General features: G+C 37.6%; 1 protein-coding gene and 1 non-coding gene across 4 annotated transcripts in view; one reads left to right on the top strand and one right to left on the bottom strand.

Annotated features, from left to right (window-relative positions):
- The window catches only part of COPB1 (COPI coat complex subunit beta 1), a 42342-nt gene that overhangs the window by 10597 nt on the left and 12848 nt on the right, over nucleotides 1-18897 (top strand). For all 3 annotated transcript variants that reach the window (XM_003818188.5, XM_024930672.4, XM_003818190.5), the window contains exons 6-14: nucleotides 716-808; nucleotides 2802-2939; nucleotides 6143-6262; nucleotides 8197-8304; nucleotides 8389-8535; nucleotides 9580-9725; nucleotides 12289-12385; nucleotides 13356-13516; nucleotides 14684-14804. In XM_003818188.5, the coding sequence (XP_003818236.1) occupies nucleotides 716-808; nucleotides 2802-2939; nucleotides 6143-6262; nucleotides 8197-8304; nucleotides 8389-8535; nucleotides 9580-9725; nucleotides 12289-12385; nucleotides 13356-13516; nucleotides 14684-14804 (1131 nt within the window). The remainder of the gene's footprint in view (nucleotides 1-715; nucleotides 809-2801; nucleotides 2940-6142; nucleotides 6263-8196; nucleotides 8305-8388; nucleotides 8536-9579; nucleotides 9726-12288; nucleotides 12386-13355; nucleotides 13517-14683; nucleotides 14805-18897) is intronic.
- LOC112441249 (U7 small nuclear RNA) lies at nucleotides 10337-10398 on the bottom strand. The gene has a single exon (XR_003029189.1). It is a non-coding gene; the product is annotated as a U7 small nuclear RNA (small nuclear RNA).

The raw sequence follows: 18897 nt of genomic DNA, 5'->3' as shown, positions 1-18897 counted from the left end.
AGCAGCTCTACCATTTTACATTCTCACTAGTAGTGCACAAGGGTTCCATTTTCTCCACATCCATGCCAACACTTGTTGCTATTGTTTTTTTGATAGTAGCAATGTTAATGGGCACGTGAAGTGGTATTCAATATTGTCATTTTGTCTTCCTAAACAAGATTATGAGAAAGCTGCGTATATGAGCAGTGTTTTGTCCTCTTGTGTAATTGGTTTTACTGACCAATGCTTTTGGCATTATGCTGTTAACCTACATTGAGGGGCATAATCAGAAATAGTCCAATAAAATTTATTGATACTTTTACTGGAGAGATGTTTTCAGCATTGTAGTTCTGTATATTACAGTGTCCAATATATGAGGACACATAGGAGATTTTTCTTTTAGGTCTCAGTAATAGGAATAACTATACACCTAAGCAGCTGGTTTTGATTGTATGGATACCCTGAATCCCATAGCACATAGTGTTTTCCCTCTTTGGTTTAGCTGCTAGAAAATCAGACCCCAGGTTTGTGGCTCATTTCCAGAAAATATATTTAACTTTATGTCTTATATTTTATATGTTAATTTTATTCTTGATTTTTTTCCCAGTTAATTTCTCTTTGCCCTGATCTCCTCATTTGTTTTATATTGAGTTGTAATGTGTGTATTTTTTAAGATGCATTAAGTCCTTCTATTGAATGAGGTGGAGAATGATAAATATATTCTTATTTTTTTTAGGATCGAGCTTTGGATTACTTAAGTACTTGCATTGATCAGGTTCAAACATTTGGAGACATTCTGCAGCTGGTTATTGTTGAACTGATTTATAAGGTAAGAATGATAATCTATGAGTAAAATAAACTCAGCAGTTTAAGACAGGGTTAAATACTTTCTTTCTGGGATAATTATTGCTAGGATAATATATTTTAATAGTATAAATATTTTATAGCATAGCCTATTAAAGCCTTTGTTTCTTTTACTTTTGGTTTATTGTATTTTCCAAGTAGAATACTTGCTTATATCCTTTCTAAACCTCCATAAAGATTTTGATAAAAATTCATGGCTTGAGCCAGTGTAGCTGCACATAAATCATTGTGAACTTCCCAGTCACTGAATAGATTATAATTAGGCTTTAAAATAAAATTCAAGATTTTCTTGAGCATACATCAGACTAAAATCAAACAAAAAAGCCTTAAATACTTTTTATGTTCCCTGTTTGTAAAAGAGAATAGAAAAACTTTAAATGCATTAATATGACATTGTAGGCCATTGACAGGAAATCTAAAACCAGCTAAGAATTTTGGATTTTTAAATCAAATACTATATTGGCAACACTTTACTATGATATATCCTTTGAAAGAGTTGATTACATCTTAATGTTCTGATAAAAGGTACAAGAAGATCCAACTTTGCTATTGATACCATTAGAGGCCAACAAAACATAGGTCCAGATGGCTTTATTAAATATGATAGTATGGTCAAAACACCGGTAGACATTACTAACTGATTATAGCTGTCTTGCTTCTGTAAGAAAGGGACTCCTCTTAACACAAGGTACCAGTAGTTTGGAATGGGAATTTAAGATGAAACCAAGACTTACTGTACAGTTTTTTTTTGTTTTTTTGTTTTGTTTTGTTTTTTGTTTTTTTTGGGCAGAGTCTCACTCTATTGCCCAGGCTGGAGTGCAGTGGTGCGATCGCGGCTCACTGCTGCCTCTACCTCCTGGGCTCAAGCGATTCTCCTGCCTCAGCCTCCTGAGTAGCTGGGATTACAGGTGCACGCCACCGTATCCAGCTAATTTTTGTATTTTTAGTAGAGACGGGGTTTCACCATGTTGGCCAGGCTGGTCCCAAACTCCTGACCTCGTGATCTGCCCACCTTGGCCTCCCAAAGTGCTGAGATTACAGGCGTGAGCCACCATGTCCAGCCTATAGTTCTTTTTAATTCATGTGTATAGTTTAGGATGACACTGAGGTTCTCAAAATTAGTGGTTCCCTGCTATCTAATGACTTGTTAAGTAGGGTCCATGTTATAGTAAAAGGAAATAACTTTTAAGTCATGTCCATGTAATAGAGTTTTGACTATATATATTTTAGGAAAATCTACTACAAATACTGACTTCAAAAGAGAAAAAATAAGGGATATTTGCTATACAAGTAAAGGTATCAGGATACATTTAGAATGGGATAGAAATTTTTAGTTTTCTCTCCAATGTTGAATATAGTCTCAAATAATAAGTAGTAGTACTTGGGAAAAATGTGTTATCTTTCTTGCTTGAAAAACTGGTGTTTTCCTTTTATTAGCTATTGAGATTTATATCATCCGTCATGTTTCCCTTTGGCATCCAGAATAAACATTTAGGACCAAATTTAATATCCTGTGACAGTACCCATATTAGTGTACTGGGTTAATGTGTCCTTACTTTTGTTACTTTACATTTTCTTTTTCTCTTTCACTTGTGTATAGCATACACATTTTAAGTCATCAGAAAACCTTTTACGAAACAGTAAAAATATAAATTATGATGGGATGAATAAATAAGTGCACAGCTGTAAAAATTATTTTGTTCACACCATCCTATCTAGTAAAGCCATTTCTTATCTATGTTTTTGTTGGCCTCTAACTTGCTTCTTTCTGAAATTACCGATGTTGTGTCATAGTGTCTCATCCCATTTTGGCTGATATTTTCATATGTCCTCATAAGACTGTTCTTAGCTTTCATATTGAGAAAACTAGCATCCCATAAGCTGACATTCATGAAAAAACTCCATTTGAAAACAAGCGTTCCTGAAATCGGTTGAAATGTTAATGTTTTCTTCTCCAGGTCTGTCATGCTAATCCATCAGAAAGAGCTCGTTTTATTCGCTGCATCTATAACTTATTACAGTCATCCAGCCCTGCCGTAAAATATGAAGCTGCTGGGACATTAGTGACACTCTCTAGTGCACCAACTGCAATCAAGGTACTGTGTATTTCCTTTGGGGCCAGATTAGATGATAGATTTTCTGTCTTAGCACTCATGATTTAGTGACATTTCAATTCACTATGTGGTTACATGGCACAGAGAGAATAACTACAAATTTATAAAATTATGTGATGCCTTACATTGTTCAACCTTCCTTCTTTTCTTCCTTCCTGCTTTCATACACACATACATAGATACAGACAGAGAATGACAGTACAGTTAACCTCTGACAACACAGGTTCGAACTGCGCAGGTCCACTTATACATGGACTTTTTTTCTACCTCTGCTACTCCTGAGACAGCAAGACTAATCCCTCTTCCTCTTCCTCCTCCTCCTCCTCAGCCTACTCAGTGTAAAGAGGTTGGGGATGAAGACCTTTATGATGATCTACTTCCTCTTAATGAGTAGTAAATATTTTCCTTATGCTTTTCTTAACATTTTCTTTTTTCTAGCTTACTTTATAAGAATACATTATATAATACATTTAACATACAAAATATGGGTTGTTGTTTTGTTTTGTTTTGAGACAAGGTATTGCTTTGTCACCCAGGCTGGAGTGGGGCAATCTTGGCTCACTGCATCCTCCACCTCCTGGGTTCAAGCAATTCTCCTGCCTCAGCTTCCCGAGTAGCTGGGATTACAGGTGCCCACCGCTATGCCCAGCTAATTTTTTGTATTTTTAGTAGAGATGGAGTTTCACCATGTTGGCCAGGCTGGTCTTGAACTCCTGACCTCAAGTGATCCGCTAACCTCGGCTTCCCAAAATGCTGGGATTACAGGCGTGAGCCACCGCGCCTGGCCACAAAACATGTTTTAATCAACTGTGTCATTGGTAAGGCTTCTGGCCAACAGTAGGTTATTAGTAGTTAAGTTTTTGGGGAGTCAAAAGTTACGTGTGTGGCTGGGCACAGAGGCTAACACCTAAAATCCCAGCATTTTGGGAGGCCAAGCTGGGAGGATTGCTTAAAACCAGGAGTTTGAGACCAGCCTGGGCAACAAAGAGAGACCCTATCTGTACAGAACCTTTTTTTTTTAATTAGCTGGTGCTAGGTGTGGTGGTGCATGCCTGGAGTCCCAGTACTTTGGGAGGCCAAGGTGGGATGATTGTTTGAGGCCAGGAGTTCGAGGTTGCAGTGAGCTATCGTGGTGCCACTGTACTCCAGCCAAGGCAACAGAGAAAGACAAAAAATAATATGAATTAGCTGGGCATGGTGGTGTGTGCTTATAGTCCCAGCTATTCTGAAGGCTGAGGCATGAGGATAGCTTGAGCCCAGGAGTTCAAGACTGCGGTTAGCTATCATTACTCCAGCCTAGGTGAAACAGTGAGACCCTGTCTCTAAGAAAATAAAAATTAAAAGAAAAATGTTACATGTAGATTTTAAGTTTTAGTGAGTGTTTTCAATAATAGAGTATTTACCTTTCTCCCTTTCTCTAATTTATTCTATCAAGACTATATCATCAACCCCTAATCTATTCAGAGAATGAGCTGTTCTAAAAGCCAAATTGTTTAAATTGGAGAATTTACTGCTTTACCCAAAACTTGAACTTTTTTTAATTTTTGATTTTGAAATAATTTTAAACTTACAGAAAAATTGCATAGTACAAAGTTCTTTTCTGTTGTTGTTTTTTTGTTTTGTTTTTGTTTTTTGAGACAGAGTCTCACTCCGTCGCTCAGGTTGGAGGATACTGGTGGGATCTTGGCTCACTGCAACCTCCGCCTCCCAGATTCAAGTGATTCTCCTGCCTCAGCCTCCTGAGTAGCTGGGACTACAGGCGCATGCCACCACACCCAGCTAATTTTTGTATTTTCGGTAGAGACAGGGTTTCACCATGTTGGCCAGAATGGTCTCGATCTCCTGACCTTGTGATCCACCCGCCTCGACCTCCCAAAGTGCTGGGATTATAGGCGTGAGCCACCATGCCCGATGAGGACAACATTCTTATATATTCTTCTCCCAGCCTTTCTCATATGTTCACATCTTCTATAATCATATAATTGTCAAAACTACAAAATTAACATCAGAACAATATTATTAACCAAACTACAGGCTTTATTCATATTTCATCAGTTTTCCCACTGATGTCCTTTTTTTGTTCAGGATCTAACCTAGGATCCCATATTGTATGCAGTGGTCATATCGTAGTCTCCTCCGATCTGTGCTAGTTCTTAGTCACTTATTATTTTTCATGATCTTGACGCATTTGAAGAATACTGGCTGGTTTGTTTGTAAAATATCCCGTAACTTGGGTTTGTCTGATGTTTTCTCAGATTGAGGTTGTACATTTTTGGAAAGAATACCACAGAAGTGATGTGTCCTTCTTAGCGTATCTTACCAAGGAGTACATGATGTCTGTATGTCTTATTACTGATGATGTTAACCTTGATCAGTGAAGGTGCTGTCTGCCAGATCTTCCAGTTTTATGATTTCTTCTAGTGTAATCCGTACATGTTGTAGGGGGAGATACTTTGAAAGTATGCAAATATGTTGTTCCTCAAATTCATACCTACTTATTTTAGCATCCATCAGTGGATTTTCTTACAACAATTATTGCTTTGGTATTCTAATGGTGGTTTTCTATTTCTCTCATTCAGTATTTATTTATTGGAATTCTTATGCAAGGAAGGGCTGTTCTTTCTCTTCCCTCCCTCCCTTCTTTTCCTTCCTTCTTTCTTTGTATCAGTATGGACATTTTATTCTATCATTCTAAAATACTTTACACATTTTTTGTCTTATTAATAGTTATTATAAATACTAAAATATTTTAACAACTCTGGGTGATCTTTATATTCTTGTTGTTTGTGTACTGCAATGCAGATGAGTTAGACTTTGCCTCTAAACTGAAATATGCTTAATCGATGTACTTCTTGGGATTCTTTTCCTGCATTTTTCTGGCTTGTTCCTTAGTTTTAACCCTTAAATTTTGGCTGTTAGTAAGTATGTCTACCTATAGCAGCTTTTTTTCATCCTTTTAATTTGTAATGCCTCTAATCTTCTGTAAGTTTGAAAAATAAGAAGGGACTAGAGGAACCCATTCCTCAGAACAAAATGTATAATATATAAACTCTAGTACAGGGATTAATGAGTGTATTTTGGCTTCATGGGAGTGTGTGTGTGTGTGTGTGGTGTGCGCGCGCATGCTTATTTTCAAATTTTATGATAGATGAATAACTTCTTAAAATGTATTTTTTTTTATATAGGCTGCTGCTCAGTGTTACATTGATTTAATTATTAAGGAGAGCGACAACAATGTAAAACTCATAGTTTTGGATCGCTTGATAGAATTAAAAGAGCATCCTGCTCATGAACGAGTACTACAGGTAAGTGTTATCTGAAAAAGAGAGATCCTAAATAAAATGTTTTTCAAATTTAGGTCATTCTCAAGCTTTGCCCATCTTGGTTAACCTAAATGCTTGGAAACTGAGCAGTTTATATTTTGATCAGCTAAAGTGTTAACTATTGAGTCGTCATAGCCTTTTGGGGTATTATCTTTACCACAAAAAATATTTCTAAAATGGCTGGACGCAGTGGCTCACGCCTGTAATCCTAGCACTTTGGGAGTCAGAGGCGGGCACATCATCTGAGGTCAGGAGTTTGAGACCAGCCTGGCCAACATGGTAAAACCCTGTCTATACTAAAAATAACAAAAATTAGCTGGGTGTGGTGAAGTGCGCCTGTAATCCCAACTACTTGGGAGGCTGAGGCAGGAGAATCACTTGAACCCAGGAGGCAGAGGTTGCAGTGAGCTGAGATCGTGCCACTGCACTCCAGCCTGGGCAACAGAGTGAGACTCTGTCTCAAAAAAAAAAAATGTTTTTCTAAAGTGAATCAGTATTATATTTTTTTATCTTTTCAGTTTGTACTGTATTGACTATTCTTAGCGATAGTGACATACTCATTTTAATTTGAATATAATTTACATTTCGTGGAAAATTATTATACCAATTGAGAATAAAAGATGATCTGATTCTAGAAAATTATCACCATATTTGTTTAATCCATGAGAATAATAATGGTTATAAAAATAAAACCCCATGACAGGTAAATGCAGTGCTGATCTTGGATCAGAACAACAGCAACAACAAATTTCTATGAAGGACATTATTGGGACAGATTGAGAAATATGAATATGGTGTGTATATTAGTTAATAGTATTGATCAGTGTTAAATTCTCTGATAATTATAATGTGGTTATATAAGAAATTATCCTTACCCTTGAGAGAGATACACTAAAATTATCAGCAGTAAAGAGCAAATGTGGGCCAGGTGTGGTGGCTCATGCCTAAAATCACAGCACTTTGGGAGGCTGAGGCAGGTGGATCACCTGAGGTCAGGAGTTCGAGACCACCCTGACCAATATGGTGAAACCCTCCCTGTCTCCATTAAAAATACAAAAATTAGCTGGACATGGTGGCGTGCAACTGTAGTCCCAGCTACTCAGGAGGCTGAGACAGGAGAATTGCTTGAACCCAGGAGGCAGAGGTTGCAGTGAGCCAAGATCTTGCCACTGCACTCCAGCCTGGGTGACAGAGCAAGACTCCATCTCAAAAAAAGAAAAGAGCAAATGTGGGAAGATATTAACTGGTGAATGTAGGTGAAGGATATACAGGAGTTCACTCTTAGAACTTTTTTATCAGTTTCGAATTGTTTTTAAGTGTGCATCTTTTAAATGTTACATTTTCCTATGGAGTCAAATAATATCACATTTAACGAAATTGTTAATAATTTATGAATGTTATCTAATACCAAGTCTATATGTAGATTTTCCCAGTTATCCCAAAAGCACTTTTTGTTTAGTTTGACCATTTTGTGACCATGTATCGTATTTGGTGGTTATGCCCTTTCAGTCTCTTAATTTTGGACAGTATCTTTTTTTTATGACACTGATTTGTTGAAGAGACCAGAGCAGTAATACTATAAAATGCCCCTCTTTCTGGATGTGTATGGCTACTTTCTTACGTTGTTTAGCTTGTTCTTTGACTTCTGTTACTTTCTATAAACTGTAAGTTGGAGCTTTAGCTTTAGCTTGACAGAGTCAAAGTAAACATTATCAGTTTGAATGTGTCATGTGCTATTATTTCATATTGCAGTGTATCAGGAGACCCAAACTATCTAGTTCTTCCACCACTAGTGGTTTTGTTATTGATTAAAGAATTAAAGTGATGATAGATAAACCCCACCATTCTGCAGTGAAGATTTTTTTCCTGTGACCAGAAAGATTGGTGTTAATTCTTGATTTTTTCTTCTTTTTTAGGATCTGGTTATGGATATTCTAAGAGTATTGAGCACACCAGACTTAGAAGTACGAAAGAAAACTCTGCAGTTAGCACTGGATCTTGTCTCTTCTAGAAATGTTGAAGAGGTAAAAGGAAACTCTGACAGCACTTTGTAGCTATCAGGCCCAAATATGATGTAACTCTCACTTATTTTTACTTCATTCTATAAGCTGGTTATTGTCCTGAAGAAGGAAGTGATAAAAACAAATAATGTGTCTGAGCATGAAGATACTGACAAATACAGACAACTCCTAGTGCGAACATTGCATTCCTGTTCTGTCCGATTTCCAGATATGGCTGCAAATGTTATTCCTGTGGTATGTAATTCTGATGACTTTAATTTTGAAATTATCTAAAAGAATTTTTTAAAAAATATAGTTATTTGACAAACTCCAGAAATCTCAGCTGCCTAGAACCATTAAATCTCATGGTGAGAAGTGATCTTTATATCTACCTCTACCTTTAAAGTCAGAAGGGTGAGGACTGACTTCTTTCACTTGCATATTCATCAAAAAAACAAAAACAGTGACCAAAAAAAAGCTTTGCATATTATTTTAATTGATGATACAGTTACCTAAAGTAAAATTATGCTGTGTATGTATATTATTCAGTAAGGCAAATAGGTATTTATTTTAAATAGCTTTAGCTCTTAAAGGAATCAGTTATAGGAAAAATTCACATATGTAGAATATTTTGCTGTCACTATCAGATAAGTGAGGTATGTTATTATAATTTGATTTTTGCCTTTGAGCTCTTGAGTTCTCTCTAAAATGATTTTAGTTACAATTTAGGAGGATCGAATTCATTTATTTATTTTGAGTTTTGGATCTCTAGCTTATCTTTTATAGTGAATTTTAAAATAAATTTTGCTGCACATAAAATGGAAAAGCCATTGTGACTTTGTTTACATAATAGTACTTGTCTCTCAATTTACATTTTGTTGTGTATTTGAAAATTATTAAGAATTACAAGGGTCAGGCATGGCGCTTCATGTCTGTAATTCGAGCACTTTGGGAGGGCTAGGCAAGAGGATTACTTGAGGCCAGGGATTCAAGACCAGCCAGGGCAATATAGGGAGACCCTGTCTCTACAAAAAAATTAATATTAGTTAGGCATAGTGTCATGCCTGAAGTCCTAGCTCCTGGGGAGGCTGAGGCTGCCAGAGGATCACTTGAGCCCAAGAGTTCAAGGCTGCAGTGAGCTATGATTGTGCCACTATTCTCTAGCCTGGGCAGCAAAGCAAGACCCTGTCTCTTAGAAAACAAAAAAAGAATTACATTCTTTTAATTTATTTCTTGTCCTAGATAATTTTCTTTTCGAAAATTGTTAGTTCCATTTTCCTTTTTTTTTTTTTCTTTTAGTTAATGGAATTTCTCAGTGACAACAACGAAGCAGCAGCTGCTGATGTCTTGGAGTTTGTTCGTGAAGCCATTCAGCGCTTTGATAACCTGAGAATGCTTATTGTTGAGAAGATGCTTGAAGTCTTTCATGCTATTAAATCTGTCAAGTAGGTTTAAAATACATTTAAATGTAAGGTCAAGTAAGCATTTTATCAGTTTTTATCTTTAAAGGGTCAGTTGATAGAAAATAGAATGGAGAGGACAATCAAGCCAAAATAAGACAAGTTTGTACAACAAGCATCACGCTAACTCCACTCTCATTTAATCTATAATAAATGGCCCAAAATAATTTTTTTAGGAGTGATTTAGCTCAGGGTCTCTTTTCTGATTTTCTCTAAAACATTGCGAATCTTAAAGTAACTAAAGAGCATATTTTTAAATGGCATCACTTTTTGGCTATTACTATTATTTATATCTTCCTGTCACATTTAATCAAGAGAAAGATTGAAAATGCAACCTAAATCTGTCTTTCCCTTCGGAGAGCCTTTGCTAATGAGAAAGGACTGTTGCATCTAAATTTTGCTTCATTTAAAGCATCTGATGGATAGTCTCTAACAGACTTGAAATATGTCTTAGGAAGGAAGGGACAAGTACAAAATTGTTTTTATGATATGAAAATATATTAATATTTATGGAAGTGAGCAGAGCAGGATTTGCTTCCTTTGTGAGAAGAAAATCATATTAAGGATTTGCTTTTTTTTTTTTTTTTTTTTTGTGAGAGGGCTTTCCGGCAAAAACCGGAAAGCCTACTAAACAAATTTTAAAAGAGCTATAACACTAAGAATTTGTTTTTGACAGCCATAATCTCTTAGAGCTTTGGTTTCTATAATTAATTTTTTCTGAATAAATTTAATTAAAATCTTAGGGGAAAGATGACTAAGGACTTTATTCAGTTTAACATTTTAAACTAAAGAATTGTTGGCTGGGTATGGTGGCTCACACCGGTATTCCCAGCACTTTGGGAGGCCAAGGCAGGAGAATTGCTGGATGTCAGGAGTTGGAGACCAGCCTGGGCAACATGGTGAGACTTTGTCTCTGTGTATTTTTTTAATCTAAATGAATGAATGAATGGTTGCTTTACTATTATTTTTTTACTGATCCCTTGTACTTCTTCTGTATCCATTGTTCAGTTCAACACCTTGCCTCTTCAGTGACTGAAAATAAAAAGTGAATTACTTTTTACATTAAAATAATACATTCCTGATTTTTTGTTTTTGTTTTTGTTTTGTTTTTACTTTATTTTATTTATTTATTTTTTTAAGAGAGATGAGGGCCTTGCTTTGTTGCCCAGGCTGGTCTCGAACTCCTGGACTAAAGCAATCCTCCCACCTCATCCTCCCCAGATGCTGAGATTACAGGTGTGAGCCACTGTGTCTGGCCATAAAATAATACATTTCTTATAGTAGTAAGAGATAAAGCCAAATTTGCCTTCACTGTGTCCTAAATGGACACTTTACTGGGAAACATTTTGGTATTTTATTTTTACTGCTAGGTTTACCAGTTTTAGAATGTTCCTAATAATAATTAACAAGAACAGTTATTTTACTTTTAATCTTTGTGATTGCTGGAGAGAACTGAAACCTAGGTTTTGTTAGATTCTTTCTGAAATATTTATCTAAAATACTTTAGAACTGCAGAATCTTGTTGGTTTTTGTTTTTTGTTTTTTTGTTATTGAGACAGAAGCTCGCTCTGTCACCCAGGCTGGAGTGCAGTGGCGCTATCTCAGGGCATTGCAACCTCCGCCTCCTGGATTCAGGCAGTTCTTTTTTTTTTTTTTTTTTGAGATGGAGTCTTGCTCTGTCTCACAGGCTAGAGTGCAGTGGCGCGATCTCGGCTCACTGCAACCGCCGCCTCTCATGTTCAAGCGATTCTCCAGCCTCAGCCTCCCAAGTATCTGGACTACAGGCGCGTGCCACTGCATCCAGCTAATTTTTTTTGTATTTTCAGTAGAGACGAGGTTTCACCATGTTTGTGAGGCTGGTCTTGAACTCCCAACCTCAGGTGATCCGCCCGCCTCAGCCTCTCAAAGTGCTGGGATTACAGGCGTGAGCCACTGTGCCCGGCCTCAAGGAGCTCTTATGCCTCAGTTTCCTCAATAGCTGGGATTACAGATGTGCATCACCATGCCCGGCTGATTTTTGTATTTTTAGTAGAGATGGGGTTTCACCATGTTGCCCAGGCTGGTTTTGAGCTCCTGGGCTCAAGTGATCCGCTGGCCTCAGCCTCTGAATGTGCTAGGATTACAGGCGTGAGCCACCGTGCCTGGCCCTTGTTTTTTTTTTTTTTTTTTTTTTTGAGAGGGAGTCCCGCTCTGTCACCCAGCCTGGAGTGCAGTGGCGCGATCTTGGCTCACTGCAAGCTCCGCCTCCCGAGAAAGGGTTCCCGCCATTCTCCTGCCTCAGCCTCCCGGGTAGCTGGGACTACAGGCGCCCGCCACCATGCCCGGCTAATTTTTTTGTATTTTTAGTAGAGACGTGATTTCACCATGTTAGCCAGGATGGTCTCGATCTCCTGACTTCGTGATCCGCCCACCTCGGCCTCCCAAAGTGCTGGGATTACAGGCGTGAGTGCCTGGGCCTTGTTTTTATTTGAGCTTAAATTAACAAAGAAAGATCTCTGCTTCAAGATTTGTCTGCCAAGTTCATGTTTCAGATCTTGTATTGTGCTAGGATTTACCGAGGAGCATTATGGATCCTGGGAGAATACTGTAGTACCAAGGAAGACATTCAGAGTGTGATGACTGAGATCCGCAGGTCCCTTGGAGAGGTATGTTTTACTTTAGTAAATGTTACTTTATATGGTAATTTTTCCTTTAGGAAAATCTGACTTTTTATAGTGATTTTCTTACATTATTTACACTTCTGAGTTAGATTTTGTTTGAACAAAATGTTCTGTGTTTATTAAAAAAAAAAAAAAAAAAGAAGCAGCAGCTTGTAAAATTCTGCTTTAGCCTGTATTCTGAAGGAAGAATGCCTTAGAGTAAGTCTGACTTTAGAATATTTATGCACTAAAACTGACAGTATTCTTCATCCTAACAACCTTATGGTAGAATAGAAAGAACAGTGGACTAATTATCAGGAGACCTGACAATTAGTTCTAGTCATTGTTCTGTCGACAGTTAGCTGGAGGACCTTGAATATAAGTTCCTCAACCTAACTTGACGTCAGTTTTTTTCACCTATAAAATAAATTAAAATAGGTAATGATTAAATACTCTTAGTGCTCTTACATTAGGTATGGACTGGTATTGAGTAATAAATACATAATAGCCATTCAGTTAATTTAAAAGTTAGTTGATGAGGTTATTATGTACAAATAAGTCGGATTTATTTCATTTTAGAAGGATGAGTACTGTTTTGGTTAAAATTTCAAGGAAAGGAATGAAGAAGAGGAATACGACTTAATGACCATCTACTTTGTGTTAGACACTGTCCAGTGCATTTTTCTATTAGGTAAAATGTGTAGAAAGAATTAAGATTTCCACTTAGCAGATTAAGAAACTGAGGTCCAAAGAAGTAAGTGGCAGAGTGAGAATTCAAACCCTGGAATATCCATCTCTGAAGCCCCTATTCTACCTACTACATTATCCTGGGAAGGAAATAAATTGAAAGCAGAGTTCCCAGTTCCAAAAATCCCATTAGGGTAATGCCTTTTTTAGAGAAACAATCAAATATTTAAATATAATTTTGCTTGCTGTTGATACTATTACTAAAATGATGTTTCCAATTGACTTTTAGATCCCAATTGTAGAGTCAGAAATAAAGAAAGAAGCTGGTGAATTAAAACCTGAAGAAGAAATAACTGTAGGGCCAGTTCAGAAATTGGTTACTGAAATGGGTACCTATGCAACTCAGAGTGCCCTTAGCAGTTCTAGACCCACCAAGAAAGAGGAAGACAGGTAATTTATGGCACATATACCCTGCCAGCTGTACTACTTTTATTATTACTCTTGTATGTAAAACAGTCAAATGATTTCTTTTCTCTTGCTTTTGCAATCAAAATGAAAATCTTTGCCATTTAAGGTACTTGAGAAGCGGAGGATGTTTAAATTCTTCCCCCTAGGAATTGTATTGATGGTTTTAATCCTCTGTCCCTTCCAGTGTTTTTATGGAAATAACTGTTCTGTTTAAACTCAAATTATTTTTACTCAGAAAATGCTAAGTGGGGGTAACTGAAGATATTTGAGTTTTGTTGTTTATTAGCATCTGAAAACATTTTGAAGATTTTTCAATTTCTAAATGATGGAATAAAATTGTGCATTTTTCTATTAAGTAAATTTTAATGGTGAAGATGGTGAAATCTTTGCCTAAAATTTTACTGAATACCCACTAAGTGCTAGGCATTGTGCTAAGTAGTTTGTCTTATATAGTCTTGACAATAAGCCTTTGAGATAGAATATATTATCTCCATTTTATGGAAGAAGAATTTGAGGCTTACCCAGTAAATAAACAGGTAAGCTGGAATTCGGAGGTACTTCATTAGCTGCAATTACGTATGCCCCTAATTAAATATTTTATCTTTCCATATTCTGATGGCTTTTGTGTCATTCAAAAGATAAGTTTTCTCTTTTTTTTTTTTTTTTTTTTGGACACAGAGTCTTGCTCTGTCGGCCAGGCTAGAGTGCAGTGGCGCGATCATGGCTCACTGCAACCTGTCTCCTGGGCTCAAGCACTTCTCCTGCCTCAATCTCCTGAGTAGCTGGGATTACAGGTTTGTGCCACCATGCCCAGCTAATTTTTGTATTTTTAGTAGAGACGGGGTTTCACCATGTTGGCCAGGCTGTCCTCGAACTCCTGACCTCAGGTAATCCGCCCGCCTTGGCCTCCCAAAGTGCTGGGATTAGAGGTGTGAGCCACTGCACCTGGCCAAAGATAAGTTTTAAAGTCATGTATTATTTTTCTTTTTCCTTCTTTCTTCTGGGAGCTAAGGAGTTAGTTAGCTAAGGTATCCTTATCACTGAAGGATGGTAATAAGAGTGTTTAATAGGCCTATATCATTCATTTATACAGAAGCTGCATGCTGCTTAGCAACTTGGTGGGTTTGATTTTCCTTGGTTGCTTTGCAGACCTCCCTTGAGAGGATTCCTTCTGGATGGAGATTTCTTTGTTGCTGCCTCCCTTGCCACAACTCTGACCAAGATTGCATTGCGCTATGTAGCTTTGGTTCAGGAGAAGAAAAAGCAAAATGTAAGTTCATTTATTTTACATTTAACCAACAATTAAACATTGAGTGCCTACTATATGCATTGAACAGTGAGGGACTCAAAAATTAATGCTAAGTTTCTGTCATGAAAGAGTTTATGATTTAATAGCAGAAGTGGACACAGTAATATATTACTCTGAAATTGATAAAGTATCTTCCTCTTCTGTTTGGGCTTTAAAAAAATGAAAATTGACAAAGTAATACAATAACAATGTCATGTGATTATTCCAGTGGAAGAGAAAGGATTTATGAAGTCACCTCAGTTTGCTGGGATTAGTTCAGGACCAGTGAAGGAAATGTCCTTCTCTCCAGCATCTGCATCCATTCGGTCATTGTCTGTTTTATTCCAGAATGTCTCTTAAGTTATTCTCATCTATAGTTCATGCCTGCTTTGTAGCTTCTGACCGTTCTAACCAAACACCCATTTACAATGGTATGCAGTTGGTCCTCCATATTCACAGCTTCTGCACCTGCAGATTCAATCAACTATGGATTGAAAATATCTTTTTTAAAAAATGATAAACAGTAAAAAATATTAGAAAGTTGAAAACAATACAGTGTAACAATTATTTACATAGCATTTACAGGCATACTTCATTTTATTGTACTTTGCACATATTGCTTTTTTTTTTTTTTTAAAACAAATGAAGGTTTGTGGGAACCCTGAGTTGAGCAAGTCTGTTAGCACCATTTTTCCAAATAAGCATATGCTCACTTCATATCTCTGTGTTACATTTTGGTAATTCTCACAATATTTCAAACTTTTTCATTATTATTACATCTGTTATGGTGATCTGTTATCAGTGATCTTTAATGTTACTATCATAGTTGTTTTGGGATGCCAGGAACCATTCCCATATAAAATAGTAAACGTAATCCATAATTGTTGTGTGTGTTCCGACTGCTCCACCAACTGGCTGTTACCCCGTCTCTTTCCTCCTTGGGCCTCCCTATTCTATTCCCTGAGATACCACAATATTGAAATTAGGCCGGTTAATAATCCTACAATGGCTTCTAAGTGAAGGGAAGAGTCACATGTCTTTCACTTTAAATCAAAAGTGAGAAATAATTAAACTTAGTAAGGAATGCATGTCAAAAGCTAAGCTAAGCCAAAAGCTAGGCTGCTTTTGCCAAGTAGGTAGCCAAGTTATGCATGCAAAGGAAATGCTCTTAAAGCAAATTAAAAGTGCTACTCCAGTAAACACATGAATGATAAGAAAGTGAAACATTTGGCAGGCGTGGTGACTCACACCAGCACTTTGGGAGGCCCGAGACAGGCGGATCACGAGGTCAGGAGTTCGAGACCAGCCTGGCCAACATGGTGAAACCCTGTCTCTACTAAAAATACAAAAATTAGCCAGGTGTGGTGGCAGGCGCCTGTACTCCCAGCTACTTGGGAGGCTGAGGCAGGAGAATTGTTTGAACATGGGAGGCAGAGGTTGCAGTGAGCTGACATCACGCCACTGCACTCCAGCCTGGGAGACAGAACAAGACTCCGTCTCGAGGAAAAAAAAGAAGAAGAAAGAAAGCGAAATAGCTTTATTGCTGATAGAAAGTTTGAGTGGTCTGGATAGAAGATAAAACCAGCCACAAGATTCCCTTAAGCCAAAAGCCTAATCCAGACTAAGACCTTAACTCTCTTCAATTCCATGAAGGCTGAGAGAGGTTAGGAAGCTTCAGAAGAAGAGTTTGAAGCTAGCAGAGGTTGGTTCATGAGGTTTATGGAAATAAGCCCGTCTTCATAATGTAAAAGTTTGACATGAAGTAGCAAGTCCTAATGGAGAAGCTGTGGCAAGTTATCTGGAAGATCTAGCCAAGATCATTGGTGAAGGTGACCACACTAAACAACAGATTTTCAGTGTAGACTAAACAACCTTATATTGGAAGAAGATGTCATCTAGGACTTTGGTAGCTAGAGAGAAGTCGGTGCCTGGCTTCAAAGCTTCAAAGGATAGGCTGACTCTTTTGGTAAGGGCTAATACAACCAGTAACTTAAGTTGAAGCCATTGCTCATTTCCCATTTTGAAAATCCTAGGGCTCTTAAGAATTGTGCTTTATCAACTCTGTCTGTGCTCTGTCAGTGGAACAACAAAGCCTGGATGTCAGCACATCCTCTTTATGGGATGGCTTACTAAGTATTTTAAGCTCACCATTGAGACCTACTGCTCAGAAATAAAAGACTCCTTTTAAAATATTACTGTTCATTGACAATTTAGCTGGTCACCCAAGAGCTCTGATGGAGATGTAGAAAGAAATGAATGTTTTCATGCCTGCTAAGACAACATCCATTCTGCTGCCACTGATCAAGTAGTTTCAACTCTTATTATTTAAGAAACAGAATCCATAGAACATTTGTGGTAGTAGCGCAGAGTTGGTTACAATGTCCTACCACAGCAATTTCTGACATTCAAATTGGGCCTGTAGCAATGGGACTCCTTTTGATTCCTTCAGCTTTTGTATTATGTTGGTTATCTATACAGCAGGTTTCTAAATTGAAACACTTTCACCCACATCACTCATATTTCCTTCGTTTTTGGAGACTAACAGCTTGATCTAAAAAAAATTTTTTTTTTAGACGGAGTCTCACTCTTCTTGCCCAGGCCGGAGTGCCGTGGCATGATCTCAGCTCACTGCAACCTCCGCCTCCTGGGTTCAAGCGATTCTCCTGGCTCAGCCTCCCGAGTAGCTGGGGCTACAGGCGCCTGCCACCACGCCTGTCTAATTTTTTTTGTATTTTTAGTAGAGACTGGGGTTTCACCATGTTGACCAGGCTGGTCTCGAACTGCTGACCTCAGGTGATCCGCCCACCTCGGCCTCCCAAAGTGCTGGGATTACAGGCATGAGCCACCGTGCCTGGCCAGGTTTTTTTTGTTTTTGTTTTAATTCCATTATAAGAAAGGCCATAAATGAGAGCCAGATAATTTACAAGGTATATTATCCCTTAATTGATTTGATTTTTGAGCAATAATTTATTTTGTAACTCTTTTGTGGGCATTTATTTATTCAGGTCTGGTCACAGTATAATCTTTAAAGTATGTTTTTTAAAAGTCTCCAACATTTTTTTATCTCAGAGTTGAATTTGCTTTCCTCTCCTGGTTGCATCACTTCTGGAAGTTGGGAGTGTTTACTGATACCTGCTTAAAAGAGCCAGTTTCTTGTAACATACCGAGTTAATAATGTTTGCACTGTTTGGTACAAAAGGAAGTTTGGTTGCTTATAATCTCACTGGCACTCCTTCATTTATGCCATTTCCAACACTCTTCATTTCTTTGTGTAGGACTAAGTTTCTGGTATCATACATCTTTTGCCTAAAGAATTTGCTTTAACTTTTCTTATAGTGCAGATTTGTTGGCAACAGATTGTTCCAGTTTTTGTCTGGAAAAAGCCTATTTTTTTGTACACTTTAGTAAGTTACCTTTGTGGGTATAGGATTCTAAGTCTTCTGTTTTTTTTCCCCAGTAGTGTAAAAGTAAAGCTCCATTGTCTTCTGGCTTTTTGGTGAGAAGTCTACTGTCATTCTTATCTCCCTGGGTGGAGAGTGTGTGTGTGTGTGTGTGTGTATTTCTTCCACTGGTTTTAGATTTTCTCCTTTTCACTTGGTTTCAGTAATTTGATTAGGATGTGCCTTAGTGTGGTTTTCTTCATGTTTGCTGTACTTGTGGTTCATTGAGCTTGTTGGGTTTGCAGGTTTATATCTCCATCAGTTAGGGAAATTTTCAGTCATTTCCTCGGATTTTTTTTTTCTGTCCCCTCCTCTCTTTCCTCTCCTTTTGGAGACAGTATCCAAGCTTGGGGGACATATACTTACTCTTCTGCTGGTTTTTCCCAGGCCTCCAGTAGTTTTTCATGCATGTGTGCAGATCAGTACTCAGCCAAAGGCAATTTGGCAAGGGCTTAGAGCATATGTGTCAGGATAATGCTACATGAGACTAAAAAAGTAAGTTGCAATCACTTGTGGAAGACTTTGAATAGCGAGCTAAGTAATATGGACTTCAGTATGAAGGCTGACATTCATTAAAGGTATTTACATAGGGAGTGAAATGATTGGTGCAGTATAAAGATTAAGATAGCAGCATC

This window comes from Pan paniscus, chromosome 9 (genome assembly GCF_029289425.2).
Source record: "Pan paniscus chromosome 9, NHGRI_mPanPan1-v2.0_pri, whole genome shotgun sequence".
Lineage (NCBI taxonomy): Eukaryota > Metazoa > Chordata > Mammalia > Primates > Hominidae > Pan > Pan paniscus.
Note: the sequence above shows the minus strand (reverse complement) of the source record. Positions and strands in the feature narration are given on the sequence as shown.